Source organism: Galeopterus variegatus, unplaced genomic scaffold (assembly GCF_000696425.1).
Source record: "Galeopterus variegatus unplaced genomic scaffold, G_variegatus-3.0.2 Scaffold12, whole genome shotgun sequence".
Classification (NCBI taxonomy): domain Eukaryota; kingdom Metazoa; phylum Chordata; class Mammalia; order Dermoptera; family Cynocephalidae; genus Galeopterus; species Galeopterus variegatus.
In genome coordinates this window covers 1,052,562-1,067,493 of record NW_007726123.1, presented here as the reverse complement: position 1 = coordinate 1,067,493, position 14,932 = coordinate 1,052,562, and the positions used below count along the sequence as shown (strand labels likewise).

Genomic DNA, 14,932 nt, shown 5'->3' with positions numbered 1-14,932 from the left:
CACTGAGATGGGGGGTTGGCGGCTGCGCATACATGGATTGTTGCATGTAGTTTTCTCCCACCTCCCTTTCCAAGAATCCTCTCCTTTTTTCTCCTATTCATCCACAGTGAGATTGTGGTGTTCTTTTATTCTGTGGGCATTGATGATTCAATATCAGCATCTCATCTCTTTCCTCATAGCATCTTGGTTTCTGACAACTATTGTTGACATATGCTTCTCCTACCTACCCTAATTCTACTTGAGATGGTAGCTATGATGTAGGTGAAAAAGCGCTAAATCTGTAGTAAAAAAGACCTAGGTTTGAAGGTCTAGCTCACTCTTCTTCAAGTTTTTTGACTTTGAGCCACTCACTTAACCATTTCGAGCTATTGTTTTGTCCTCTGTAGAACTGTTATAAAAATACCTATCTCACACTGTCCTTGTGTGATTACACTTTGTAAACTAAAAAAATGTTATCAAATGTAAGGCATTTAGTATCCAGTTAACAAAAGGGGAGTGGTTTTCTGAAGCCCTAAGGGAAAAAATATGATTTTACATTAATTTTGTGAAAAACTGAGATGTTTCACTTTGTTGATTTCTTCTGAAAAATCCAGGGTCCAAAGCAATTAAAATGGAACTTTTGGAGATATTTTTTATGGTCTTTTATTACCATAGCAATGTGATATGTCTTCCATCCCTCAGAATGTTCAGTAATTGACTGCTAGAATGAGCTCACATGTGGTTTTTGATTCTTGTGTCCTTTGGTTTCAGAGAGTCAAACCTGTTCCAGTTCTGAGTTTTTCTGTGTAAATAACAGACCTCCATCCAGGAGGTGCATTCCGCAAGCTTGGGTCTGCGATGGTGATGCAGACTGTACGGATGCCTATGACGAACGTCAGAATTGCACCAGGACACCTTGTTCTGAAAACGAATACACCTGTAGTAGCGGAATATGTATCCCACAATCATTCAGGTGAATTGGGAATTAAAAAGTTTCCCAGCAAACTTTAAACATCCATGTAGGTAGGGCTGACCTATGCATTAGGTGCAGTGTCCACAGTGACTTTTTTGGTGGCCTATGGAAATGTTTGGATTTCTTTTAAAATCCTAAAAAAAAGAGAAAAAAGAACATTTAGGTCAAAGAAAATATTTTACTATGTAATATTAATATATTTGCCTTCATACCAATGTGGTCATTACATATAATTTTTAACATTTTTATGGAGGAGTGGGGCCAAGAGAGCAAAACTGCCTGGGCTTATGAAGAACATAATGTGACCTTGCACAGAGGGGCAGGGAGATGGGTGAAGTGGAGTGGATGTATGAAAATTCTTTCTTGAAACTTGTGACCATCTTAGTTTTCCACTTGGTGTAGAGGCATGGGCACAAGAAATATTTTACTTTCCTCTCTCCGCTATAAGAAAAGTAGCAGTGCAAGCATGATGATAAATGGAGCTTGGTACTTAGGCTCAGGGTCAAGGAGATGAGGGGAGAGGCAGGTGGGGTGAGCTGGGACGAAGATGCAAACACTGTTCAGCATTTTGCAGGAGTGCCAGGAGGGCTAGACCTGACGCTGTTCTTCAAGAGAAGTTGAAAATCTGGATTTTCACATGAAATACTCTGATTTTAAATGCTGGAAACAAATTTTAAAATTATTTAAACACTGTATGGATCAAACAGATTCAGCTCACAGCCTGCCAGTTTGGAGGACTTCTCCTGTAATGTTCTGTCTCATCACTTTCTGTAAATGGGCCACTTCAAAGGGTTTACATTTTCTTAATGCCCCAACCTCTCACAACCGCATTTAGCAAATCTTTGGTACAGAGGTAATTGGAGAAGAAGAATGATGTATAAATTTCTATCCTGATGGAGTAGGAGAATAGTAAGAGCATTAACAAGTATAGGGGAGCCCAGAAAGAAGTTTGTTCAAGGTGGAAGATGACTTTGATATGGTAGGACTTCATGAGGTGAAAATATGTCTTAGGCATTTGGACTTACAGAACTGGAACTAAGAAGAGATATTGCACATGCCAAGGACTGCTAAAGGACACACAGGCATGCTAAGAGCAATAGGAACTATCAGCTTACAGTCTGTTAGGGAAGGAGATGGGAAAGATAGATGAAGCAGGGAGAAGGTCAGAGCAGCAGAGTGTCTGGGGCCATCAACCACTGGAGTAGAGTGGGATGTTCATGATGGTGGTCCTGAGGAAGGGAAAGAAGGTCAAGTCATGTTCTGCGAAGGCTGCAAAAGGACCAGGGACTCAGCATTACAAAGCATGGTAGTGATTAAAGAAGTAGGTAAACGTTATCTAGAAAATGTACCCTGTGGGGAGGACTTATCCCTTGATCAAGCCCAACTCGACTTTGCCAAAAGGTGGTAGTTTCTGCATTGAGAACATGAACAGAGAGGGAGGTGGAGCTGTCTCCTTTTTTATTTTTTGTAGTGAAAGTGAATAATCCTTTATCTAGATTTTTCTCCCTATCTGCTGAAGAGTTCTATTAGGTCATACTTCTGTTTGGTTCTTCTGAAGTCCGTAAAGAGTTAATACTATCAGTCTTAGTTATAAATACATTCTGAAAACATAGGCCTAGGATCTAGGGAATAGAATTGCAGCAGGTCTTAATTTTGATCCAACTCTAGGTTATCTCATGACTCCCTCTCTTGAGTTTTCTGAGCTCTGCCTTCGTTATTACTATGATCTCACAACTGATTTACCTCTGCCCTAGCAGACTTTTCTGATTTCATTCATCTTTTTTCTTTTTCTCTCTTTTCTTCCTCCCTTCCTTTCTCCTTTCCATCTTCCCTCCCTCCCTTCCTTCTCTTCTTCCTTTTCCCTGTCTCTCTCTCCCCACCTTTTTTTCCTTTTCTTTCTTTTTCCTCAGCTTCCTAAATTGCTTTTGCCAAGGGCTATCACAGAAGAGAAAAAAGGACTGTTTGTCCAGAAACCTGAGCTATTAGGTTTAAAATAACTCCAAATTCTGTGTGCCTGGAGTGCCACCAGCCCCCACTAGGTGCGCTGTTGTGTGCTTCCTCCTGCTTGCTTGGTAGAATGTGTGCTGCTTGATTTGGTACCTTGGTACAGTGGGACAGGAGATCATGTTTCCGAATGACTCTTTTTCTCTTGGCTCATTACTGATGCTCCTGAAGAACCTGGATAAGACTGAGTTGTGAGCAGCTTGCTGGGATACTGACATGCAATTGTGGCAAAAAATCTGGTGATTTGCTTGCCTAACTCCACCCACCCCCACCTTGTGTTGGGTCTAAACTAGAGAAAGGAAAGCACTGGTGTCTCAAATCATTTGGAAATGAGTTAAGTACTTCCCAGGAGACCAAGTGGGGCTCGGCCAGCTTTGACCACAGCATTCTTCCCAGTTACATGCACATATTTGGGTGTAGAATCACATGGCAGAGCCCTGGGTTTGTGGATAGCTGTGCTGGTTAGCCTACCTGGTAATGGGGCAGTTGTAAAATTGACCACATTCATCTTTGGTGCCTTAACATCTTCCAGTGCTCTGCCTCCAGCTCCTGTGCCTTCCATGGTAAATTGTCAAATGTTAGCTTTGTGCATCTTTATCCAAGATTCCTTTATTCTTATGATTAGTTTTGTTACTGTCAGTATGATCTTGAAATAATGTAGAAAAGAAAGACCAATTTGGTTCACAGAGTTTCAGGAAACTGTATTGTCCTCATGATGCCAGGGAATGTTAGGTCCCAAGATTAGGTCTAAGACTGTGACATGCCTTCTTCCTTTTTCAATATTCCATTCTAATCTACTTGTTTGCCCTCCTTCCCATCACCATAACAACTCACAAATGGCAGGAGTATTATAGTGAAAGATGGAAGGAAAGGGACTGCCAATGCAAACATTACCAGTTGCAACATATATATTTTTATAAGAGTATATGAAGATATATTCTTAGAGGACACATCAATAATTTTACCGTTTATACTATATAGCACTCACCCCATGAGTTTCCATTTGGGTATGGGCACTTCTCCATATGGCTACTCAGGATATTACCAGTGCCCATAAGCTGTCCCATTATCGGATGAATAGATCTGATGACACCAAAATTCAAAAAGTTGTATTTAATTAATTTATTAACTAGGGAAAAAATGAACACAATAATTTTTAATAGCTCTAGACCCACATTTCTAATGGTAGCAGCCAGCATCTGGGGAAATTTTGTGGAATGCCAAATGTTAGATTTCTAGAGTTGGACATGGATGGGGTGGATGAAGATTCTGGGGGAGAGGGGACCTAAGAGTGCTGGTGATCTTGTTACTGAAATTGTTGACCTGGCATTTGAGTAGATAGAGGAAGACGCAAACTCCAAGTGGGTGATAGCTAAGACTTGTCAACCTCTCCAAGTGTGGTACTGGGTCTCATACCACAGGTGTGACCGGCGCAACGACTGTGGTGACTACAGCGATGAGAGGGACTGCTCATACCCGACCTGCTACCAGCATCAGTTTACCTGTCAGAACGGGCTCTGCATTAATAAAGCATTCGTCTGTGATGGGGAAAATGACTGTGGAGATGAATCTGATGAGCAGGAGCACCTATGCCACACCCCAGAAGCCACGTGCCCCCCTCATCAGTTCAAGTGTGACAATGGGCACTGCATTGACATGGTGAAAATCTGTAACCACCTAGATGACTGTTCCGACAACAGTGATGAGAAAGGCTGTGGTGAGTGTAACAGAATATTTGGGAAAAGGAAAAAGGGAACACTGAGTATGGACATTCAACCTCCTATCACTCACCAGGACTTTCTAATCTGTCCTCTAAGTAGAAAATTACCAGAAAATTACTATTGCTTGCACATCAAAGGGCAGGGATCTCTTGGTATTTAAAGTAAGTACACAAACATTTTGGGACAGATTCTTTAGTTAGGCAGTCATTAGAGAGAATTGAAGATGAATGAATCAGGCCATCATATAACAGCATTGCTAAATGAGATGCCAAGCATGAAGAGAACAATGTTGATTCTCTTTGAACCCTTGGAGTGGCTTCTTACCTGAAGCATCCCTCTGCTAGGTCTCCTTTGCCTGTTCTTCACTTTCATCCTTAGGTGATTGAATGAGAGAGTTTTAATCTCCCCCTTACCCCAACCACCACAAATAAACCAATCAAGAATTTTGGGTTCTGTTTGCTTAGCACTATCTTGAACACCACGATATTGGCAATTCATACTGTTCCTGGTATTTAATCCTTGTAACCATTGGTCTGTGTATGTTGGCATTGTCTCTGTAATAAAAATTTAAATGGTTTGAGGGAGAGACCATATCTTTTCATTTATTTTGTTTTCTTTATTCCACTGGTTCATTGTCAGTACTCATTAAATGCATTTCCCTAATTGACCCAGCAGTATATAATGTGGTTTCTGTCCTTTTAGGAAAAATAAGACTTATACAAAGCAACATTAAAATCAAGTGCTAGACAGAGAAATAGACTGAAAATGCTATGGAAAATTAGAAAAGGGGATATCTATGTATAATATAAAAAAAATCATGCAAAAACTGATTATTTGCTCTAATATGAAAAAAACTTCCATAAGTTTCAAAAATCATTAAATAAATTAAGGAAAACAACATGTAATATGTTATTATATACTTATGCCAAAAACTATAGTAAGCTTTCCTGTATTTAGTCCTAATTCAGATAAATTCGCCTTAGGTTTTAATTAATTTTGCTTTGCCTAAACTATAGGAATTATGTCCTTAATTATAGATAATTAAAATTAAAATTTTGATTTTAAGAGGAACTGATCTCATTAGCTCTCTTTCAGGCCTACTAAATGTCTACTCTTATAACCAGAAGAAGTCCTAGTGATCTTGTAAATCCTCTTCTTTTTGCAAATAATAAAACTGTAACCCATAGATGTGAAATGAATTGCTTGGTAAACTAGTACAAGAACTAGGCCTAATATTTGTATCATGGATTTGGCAGTATATGAAGTTATTTTTAATCTTCTTCCCGAGTAGAGAATTAATTAGAACCTGTTCTCCTCTTTGTGTAGATAGTGAACTTGGCCTTATGTTGCAGGACTAGCTAGCTGTATGCCTAGGGCCGTGTTATCTAATGATCAGCTCATGCCATTTCGTGAGAGGCAAATGTGTGCATCTCTTCGCAGCTTCAATGTTTGGTGAGATCACACTGGTAGCTCGAGGTTGGCCACAGTGTGAGTAGTCACTATACTGTAATGGAAGGCGCTACAAATCAGAGCTTTTTTTTGGTCTTCTCTGAGGCCTATTTTACCAGCAACACTGGCCCAGATCTTTTTTTCCCCTCTTCTTTCCCTTCTCTTCTGCCAATTTGCTTTTAAAATGATTGGTTAAGAGAAGGTTGGCAGGCATAGAATTCAAAGTCAAACTTAAGCTTGTTAGTTGCAGTAGATGTTAAAACCACCAGTGAAAGATTAAGTTGGAGAGAAAGTTGAAAAATAGTGACTTTTGAATAAACCACGGCCTTTGGAAATCCCTATTGTCTGTCTTCTTTTAGCATGATTCATTAAGAATTGGCACTGTCCAGTAGAAATGTTGACTTTGGAACTGTTTATGGTGGGTCCGTTGCTGGTATTTTAGGTTATACAATAACCGTCCTTTACCTACAGGCATTAACGAGTGCAATGACCCTTCAATCAGTGGCTGCGATCACAACTGCACAGACACCCTAACCAGTTTCTATTGTTCCTGTCGTCCTGGTTACAAGCTTATGTCTGACAAGCGGACTTGTGTTGATATTGATGAATGCAAGGAGACACCCTCTGTCTGTAGCCAGAAGTGTGAAAATGTAGTAGGCTCCTACATCTGTAAGTGTGCCCCAGGCTACATCCGAGAACCAGATGGAAAGACCTGTCGGCAGAACAGCAACATCGAGCCCTATCTCATTTTTAGCAACCGCTACTATTTGAGAAATCTAACTACAGATGGCAATTATTACTCCCTCATTTTGCAAGGACTGGGCAATGTTGTGGCACTGGATTTTGACCGAGTAGAAAAGAGATTGTACTGGATTGACATAGAAAGGCAGGTCATCGAGAGAATGTTTCTGAATAAGACAAACAGGGAGACAGTCATAAGCCACAAACTACCAGCTGCAGAAAGTTTGGCTGTAGACTGGGTTACCAGGTAAGGAAACACTGATGAGCTTTTTAAAACTTAAAAAAAAATCTAACCATGTTTCATCTTGAAAGGAAGTAGATCTCTTCCACTTGAGTTAATATGTGGATACATTTAATACTTTTGGATTTTTTTCCTGATTTGTACCTCGTACTCAAATGGGATGCCACAGAACCTAAAATCTAGTGATTTTAAGAATTTAGGGTATCTTTTTTATGGGGAGGAGCATCACAAAGGAGGAAAGAGCTCTGCTATTGCGGGCCATTCATTTTACTGGGGATGATGTTAAGGGATGATTCATGCATTCATTGGTGCCTTCAGTCATTTAAAAATGCGTACTGAGTACCTACTACATACCAGGTGCAACGGCAGGTACTAGGGATCCAGAGGTGACCAAGACAGAGAGAGTGCCTTATCTCCTGGAATCCACAGGCTTGCTGACAGTGATAGTCAGTCCCAGTCTGGGCTAGTTGAAACAGAGGACTAATCCGAGATAGTCCTTCTAAAAACTGAGCGTCATTAAGGTAGGCCAGTGATATTTAACTAAAACTTCACCGGATCAATCATACTTCTTATCACCTCTACTGAATGTTGACTGTCAGATACTTGGCAGCATAAATTAGTTGGCTTTGTGGTTAACAGACATGAAGCTGCAAGCACTTGCTGTAAATATTCTTGTTGTAGTCAGCTCGGGCTTCCAGAGGGCTCTTCCCCACACCCACTTACCTGACCGTCTTAAGGGTAAAGATCATAAAACGGCAGGGGGGTGGAGTTTGCTCCTACTTCTCCTGAACAGTAGCTGACCTGCCATAGGTGCTCAATAAGTGCTTGCTGAATAATAAATAAGAAGCATTGATTACATGAATAAGAGTATTTTTTATTTTAAAGATGACCAGTAAGGGGATCTTAACCCTTGACTTGGTGTTGTCAGCACCACACTTTCACAAGTGAGCCACGGGCCGGCCCTGAATAAGAGTATTTTATATAGAGTGGTTCTACTATGTGTCAAAAAGCACAGCAACTAGAGATTTCCAGGAACAGAACTAAACACAGTACTGCTCCTGTCCCCATCCTTTGCTCCAGTGCAGGGAAAAAATATTTTAATTCTAAGATATTGTCATTCAGCCTGTCTCTCAAGAAAATGGTAGAGTGACATTTCCCCCTGATTTCAGCTACTTTCCTCTTCTCTGTCTATGCACATTCTCGATCAGAGGAGAGAATTACATGCATGTGTGGTAGTAAGAAGATGGCGTGAGAATGTCTGGGTGAGGGTAGGATAAAATGCCCATGTCTGAGATATTTTCTTGAGTCCAGGAAGAAGCACAACCAGGATAAACATTCCTTAAAACATAAAAATAGAACCCAGTTACCATTATGTTGGTAGGGGACATTTCTAAGATACTAACTGTAACCAAGGGTGCTTGGTTTCCAAAGTCCTTAAACTTGATATACTAATTTTTAAGTGCACCGTTATGTGTGTTAGAAGATAGTGCTGGCTCTCAGTCCTCCTAATTTTTCCAGTAGTGGAGCTGTAATGTCTTCTCTATGTTCTCATAGAATTAGTCTTTTGACTGTGGAAAGAAGAGCAATTAATGGGAAAGCAGTAAGCTCAACAGAGTAGGGTGCCCTAGGGTGTAGCCAGTCTACCAGGACTTGAATTTCTGCTCTACCACTTACTAATTATATAATCTCTGGCCTCAGCAGCTTGATTGGGAAAACAGGAACAATAATAGCAACTCTTTCTATGGCTGTTGTGATCTTAAATAATATTTTTAGAAGTCCTTGGTCTAGGGCCTGGCATTTAGTAAGTGTAAATAGCTACCGATATTATTGCCCTTCTTAGCTTCTTCAGTGAGGGAATCCAAGATTGTGGCCATCTCATTCATCGGATTTACCCAAGTGAATTAACTGGCAAGGCTTGTACATCTATGCTTACTCACTCCCTCAACCTCAAGCCTAAAGGGGTGCTACTGTCCTAATGGTGAAATATTCTGACATCCAGCATGGCTAGATCAGGGCTTCCCTCTTGCTAAGAGGCATTTAAGCCTTTTGGAAGAGAAATCATTCTCCTTCCGGTTGGAATTGATTATCAGATCCTAACTGACCCACCAATTCTAGGGGCATTTAATCCTTTGGAAAGTGACAGATCCCTTGCTGAATCACAGCACTTACACAATTACACTCGCACAGTTTTACGAGTGTAAAACTTTAGACTGTATGCAGAACTCCAAAGCACAGTTTTCCTGGATGCCAGGTTAAGAACCCCAGGTTAAGAACACCTGTTTTATAGAAAACAAATAGATTTTGTTGAATAGCAATATACTTAGAACTGAAATATTCCTGAGGTAGGAGTTTCTAACAGATTCTTATATGTTTCTAAAGCTTCTAAGTTTGAGTGAAAGGTGTCACAGGGTAGGAAACTCATTTTGACAGACTAGTCTGACAGGGTCAGAGATAGGTGAGGTTTCTTTTTTTCTTAAGGATGTCATAATTCATAGTTCCTTTGTGCAGATTCAGTGATATGCTTTGACAAACCTGTTTCCTTGGTACCACCATTTCAACTGTAGTTCATGACACTCACTTCCCTTCCCTGTTCCTCTGAGCCTTTGCATTGTCTGAAAAGATGCCTTTATGCTGCGCAAAGGAAGTAAAACCAGACTCCTGGTGTGAGGTGTGGCCCCAGAATTCCCGATGTGACACCACTTTAACATGGGAATTGTAGCACACACACTGGCATCTTCTGTCACCTCATTGCAGGAAGACCAACTCCCTGTCATCCCCTGCCCTCATTTGCCTAGGGAAAGGTGCCTTCTAACAGCTGTCTGTGTGATTCTCAGGTGTCTTGGATAGGAAATTAGGTGTCTAAATATGCACCATTCCACAAACAAATTGACTGTGTCAGTAACTCCCGGCTCTCCATTTCAGAAAGCTCTACTGGGTGGATGCTCACCTGAAGTGTCTCTCTGTCTCTGACCTCGATGGTGGATTCCGCCGCAATCTGGCCCAGCATTGTATTGATGCCAACAACACCTTCTGCTTTGATAGTCCCAGAGGAATTGCCCTTCACCCTCAATATGGGTATTGTCTCCCTGTAATCTTGGGCTTCTCTTTCATGCCCTTATTCCACCTCTGTCACCAAAAAGGCTGTTCACGTAGCTATCTCCAGGCCAATATCTTGCTGGGATTTGTCTTGTGCTTTTCCTGCCTGATAAATGGTTTAGTATAATGGGTAGAAGCATGGCTTGCTCAAATGCTCTTCGTCGGCTATTCTGTCTTCTTTTCCGTGACACACCTTTTCACTTTTCAAGTCATGTATTTTGGCTGCATGCAAAGAAAATTTTGGTTAAAGAAACACTTCTTTACTGGACTGTCCATGTCAAAGCCACTGAAATTCAGTTAATCATGTTCATTCTTAAGCATCTCCTGTACATCTAAAGTTCTCTTAGATTCTTTTCTGTTAGTTCTCTTTCCTTTCTGAGAGGCTCCGTAGAATATTAAGTCCATACCTCTAAATGAAGAAAAGCTATATCTTTTGGCTACTGACTTCTTCTGGCTTCAGGGACTGACCCTTTGTGTTTGTTCCCACAGGTATGTCTACTGGGCAGACTGGACTCACCGTGCGTACATTGGGAGAGTAGGCATGGATGGAAATGATAAGTCTGTCATTATCTCTACCAAGATAGAGTGGCCTAATGGCATCACCATTGATTACACCACTGATCTACTGTACTGGGCAGATGCTCACCTGGGTTACATTGAGTACGTACATAGAAAAGAATAAAACAACTGGGTTGCTGTTTATTCCAAACCCCAGGGCTTGTGCTTCTGTGTGTTAGTCCCATGCATCTTCTAAGTGGCCTGTGTATTGGAAGTCACTCTGAGGTCACATCTGAGTGAAACTGCTGAGCTCTATGGTATGGTGCGGTAGAAAGAGAGTGAACTTTGAAATCATACTGATCAGGGTTTCTGCTTTCATAAGCCTGGTGCTTTCACTTCTTATTGTTTTTTTCATCTAGAAAATGGAGCTAGGAATCTCTCCTTTCAGTAGTCAGCTTAGTGTGTAACTCTTCTGAATTTCCATATCTGTCTACTTTGCTCTCCCTTCCCAAATATATGATTAACAGACTTTTCATATTTGAAAAAAGGAAAAGAGCAAAAGTGTTGGAAAGGCTTTCCCTAAAATACTTTGGCACATTTATTGGTAAGTACAATGAAGTGTTTTATATAGCATTAAAGTCTGTTAACATTTACTCAATGTGATAATGCATTCAAATCTTTTTGGCAATAGGATAGTTTTTTAGTGTGTTAAACTTACACTGTTCAATGAAAAATACTCATTGTAAAATGGATAATACACATTATTAAACAACCAGTACATGTTTATTTAGGGGGCATTGCTAGTTATGGCCTGATTGGACCATAGTAATGTCTTCGGGGTAAACATTTATGAACAAGTATCCAGATACAGCCTATTTCATTCACAAGCACGGGAGTGTCATTATTCAGCAGAGCTATTTCAAAGGCCTTTAGAACGTCTCTCATTCTGTTAACTTTATTTTGCTGCCAAAGTCAGTGTAGAAATTTTGAAGTTCTCTAATGCCATGCCACTGAGAGGGGAGGAATACCTGGCCTGTACTCTATCCTCCTGTGCTATGGCAGACATAGTTAATCAATCCCAGAACTCTCTTTTGTTAAATTGGGACGTTTCCCCAGAATCATCCCCTGTTGGCACATGTGATGAATACTCTTTGCCACCTTGGCCTGGAAAGCAGAGGATACTGGATTCTTTTTCCAGGTTGTGTCATCAGCCTCTGCTACTCCTCAATGTCTCTTGAGCTCAGCCCCCTTGGAGTTACCTCATGCGTGATCATGAGTGATCTTAGTTTTAAAATATGTTTAGGGTAAGCAGGAAAGGAGACTTTGGAAAACTGAAGATTATAAGAATTTTGACATGTAATGCTTTTGGAATACATTCTTATGCCTGGTTCATCTGATATATTAAGGTAGTCCTTAGCATTCCCATTGCAGAATTTACCATAGCAGATACTAAGTTACTCTTAGGGTAAAGACTACCTTTGGTCAGAATCAGTAGAATATTACTTCTAGTTTATTTGTTTCATTTTAAGGTGATATACTGATGGTGGAACCCTGGGTCCTTCCCACAGTGCGTGTATGCTCTCTTGAAAGGAACATCAGAGAACTGAGTTAGCTTTTCATACAATCCCATATTGAATTAGTAGAGGCATCAAGCTGCTCACAGAAGCTTTGCAACTTTATTATTGGATTTTTGTTGTCCTTTGTCAGATAGATTGTTCTTGGTCTTGAAAGCTTGGTAGTTTTAACTGAAAGGGACATAAAGACAGTGTTTTCAGGAGGATTAGAGATTTTAAAAAGGAATTTTCTAGCTGCTTAACATTCTGTTTATAGATAAAGATTATTTGCGTAGCTGGATTCTAAAACTCAGGCAGTAGGTTTCAGTTTAAAAGTCAGATCATAATATCAGGCACAGTGATCTGGGAAGGAATAAACCTTTGATATTCATGTAGCCATGCTGACTTGGTCACATCTTGGAGGGGATATCAATGCTAGTGTTCAGAGATGTATTTCATAGACCATATAAAGCAACACATTTTTATAGAGCAGCCAATCGATTCCTTGTACATCTTGGGATGCACCAACAAATTACTGGAACTGGGCCTGTAGTTCCATTCCACACTTGACAAAAAATGCTCATAGAGGTGTCTGAGATCCCTATACAGAGGTCATGCAAGAACTGAAAGGGAAGGTCTCAAAACTGCTTTCTGGTCTATGGTTTTTTAAAAACAGATGATGGCTAAGTGTTGGTCTTTTACCTGTATTTACCTGTATTTTTATCAACAGAGGCCAAGCGGGTCTTCAAGTTTTCCTGTGACTTCAATAAGTTTCTATAATTTGTGAAATTTTCGGAAATATTTTTAATAGCACATGGCTAACATTATCAGGTGTATTAGTTGCTAGCTCATTCTACCTCCTGTTTGAATTTTAGTATCTGTTCCAAAATTTTAAAATATTAAAATATTAGTATTTTAGAAATGACTTCTGACAGAGACTCATAGTAATGAATGAGACAATGGAACTAAGAGGACTTGGAAATCTGGCTGTGCATGCTCTGTGATATCTTGAAATCAGATACCCTCTCCTGGAAGTTTATTCATGTGGAAAACCATGCATTAATAGTGCTTACAGCATTATTAATAATAAGTGTGTTGCTGGTGTATGCACAGTTAACCCTACAGGCCTATTTTATAGGTTATATTCCCCCCCGTGTTATATCGAGAAACTGACTGTCTCTTAAAACAGCTTCTCTCCCAAAATATTCATGAGAAGGTGGAATTCTAACTTAATATTGCTATCCTCTGATTTCTTCCCATGATTTAGGAAAACAGAATCGTACATCCTGGGATATCAAAAAAGATGCTTAATGCAGAAACATCAGCATAAGAGCTTATAAACCTACAGTAGTCGTACCAGCTGCATCTGCAGGAAAGCAGCTGTGGTTAGGAATTAGTGATTGTTTAAACTCCTGTGGCTTAATCCTATTTTTTAAGCATTGCTTTTTCAACTTTATGTCTTTTGTTCAGTCAAAATAAACCCTGTGAATTTAGTTTTTGTTTTAAAGACTATGAGTTTGGGGGAGGATCTGAAGTTCCATTATCTCTAGGAGGTAGAATTTTATTAACTGACTTGTTAGTTCATTTATCCTGAGAGGTGTTAAGAGGAGAGGGGTGATCTTCACTGAGTGACTGTTTCTTCCTCCTGACCCAGGTACTCAGATTTGGAGGGCCACAATCGGCACACTGTGTATGATGGAACGCTGCCTCACCCCTTTGCGATCACCATTTTTGAAGACACTATTTATTGGACAGATTGGAATACAAGGACAGTTGAAAAAGGAAACAAATATAATGGATCCGATAGGAAGATGCTGGTGAACACAACACACAGACCATTTGACATCCACGTGTATCACCCATACAGGCAGCCATTTGGTGAGTAGGTGGTTGCAGAGTTTGGCACAGTTGCTTTAGGTCATGTCCCCAACATTCTTGTCTCTTTTAAGCATGAATATCACGATTTACAAATGGTTTGCCATTACTTATTAATGATTTTTTCAAAACATATGCTGAGGGCCGGCCCGGTGGCGCATTCGGTAGAGTGAGGCGCTTGGGAGCGCGGCGGCGCTCCTGCCGAGGGTTTGGATCCCATATAGAGACTGGTCCGCTCACTGGCTGAGCGGGGTGCGGGCGCGACACTGAGGGTTGCGATCCCGTTACTGGTCACGAAAAAAAGACAAAAAGGAAAAAAAAAACTGCTGAGAGTTGAGAGTATGGAAATATCTTTTGGATTTTTTTCCCCTACCCCTGGGAAAAGCTACTTATAACTCTTCTTTTTCTTAAAACTCGTCCCATCCTTAAAGATCAATCTGGGTTTTTGTCTTGTTTTGTTTTGATATGATGGCCATATTTACTTCATCTGTTTGGGTAGGAAGACCAAAGTATTCTCAAGTGAGTTAAAAGTATCATGGCATTTAAGCCCTAAATACTTAAAGAAAGCACCTTTGAACGCTCGGATAGCAAGGCGGAGACTTACAGATCTCACACACCCTGTTGGGCCAGCAGGACAGGATCCAGCTGCCAGGGCCAGAACTCAAGGATCAGGGAGAACTCCCAGAGCTGACCAGAGAGGAAACTTCTCGGTAAGGCCCAAGTCCCGAGGCAAACACACATATAGAACACTAAGGGCCATCTGAGCAGTCACAGAGTAGGCAAACCAAATTGACAAACACAG

The 14,932-nt window shown here is 40.5% G+C and overlaps 1 protein-coding gene across 1 annotated transcript in view; it reads left to right on the top strand.

Moving 5' to 3' along the window:
• LRP2 (low density lipoprotein receptor-related protein 2) overlaps positions 1–14,932 on the top strand; it is a 167,335-nt gene that overhangs the window by 107,627 nt on the left and 44,776 nt on the right. Inside the window, 6 exon segments of the mRNA XM_008592305.1 lie at positions 755–952; positions 4,378–4,673; positions 6,598–7,114; positions 10,031–10,183; positions 10,694–10,864; positions 13,910–14,133. Of these exon segments, the coding sequence (XP_008590527.1) occupies positions 755–952; positions 4,378–4,673; positions 6,598–7,114; positions 10,031–10,183; positions 10,694–10,864; positions 13,910–14,133 (1,559 nt within the window).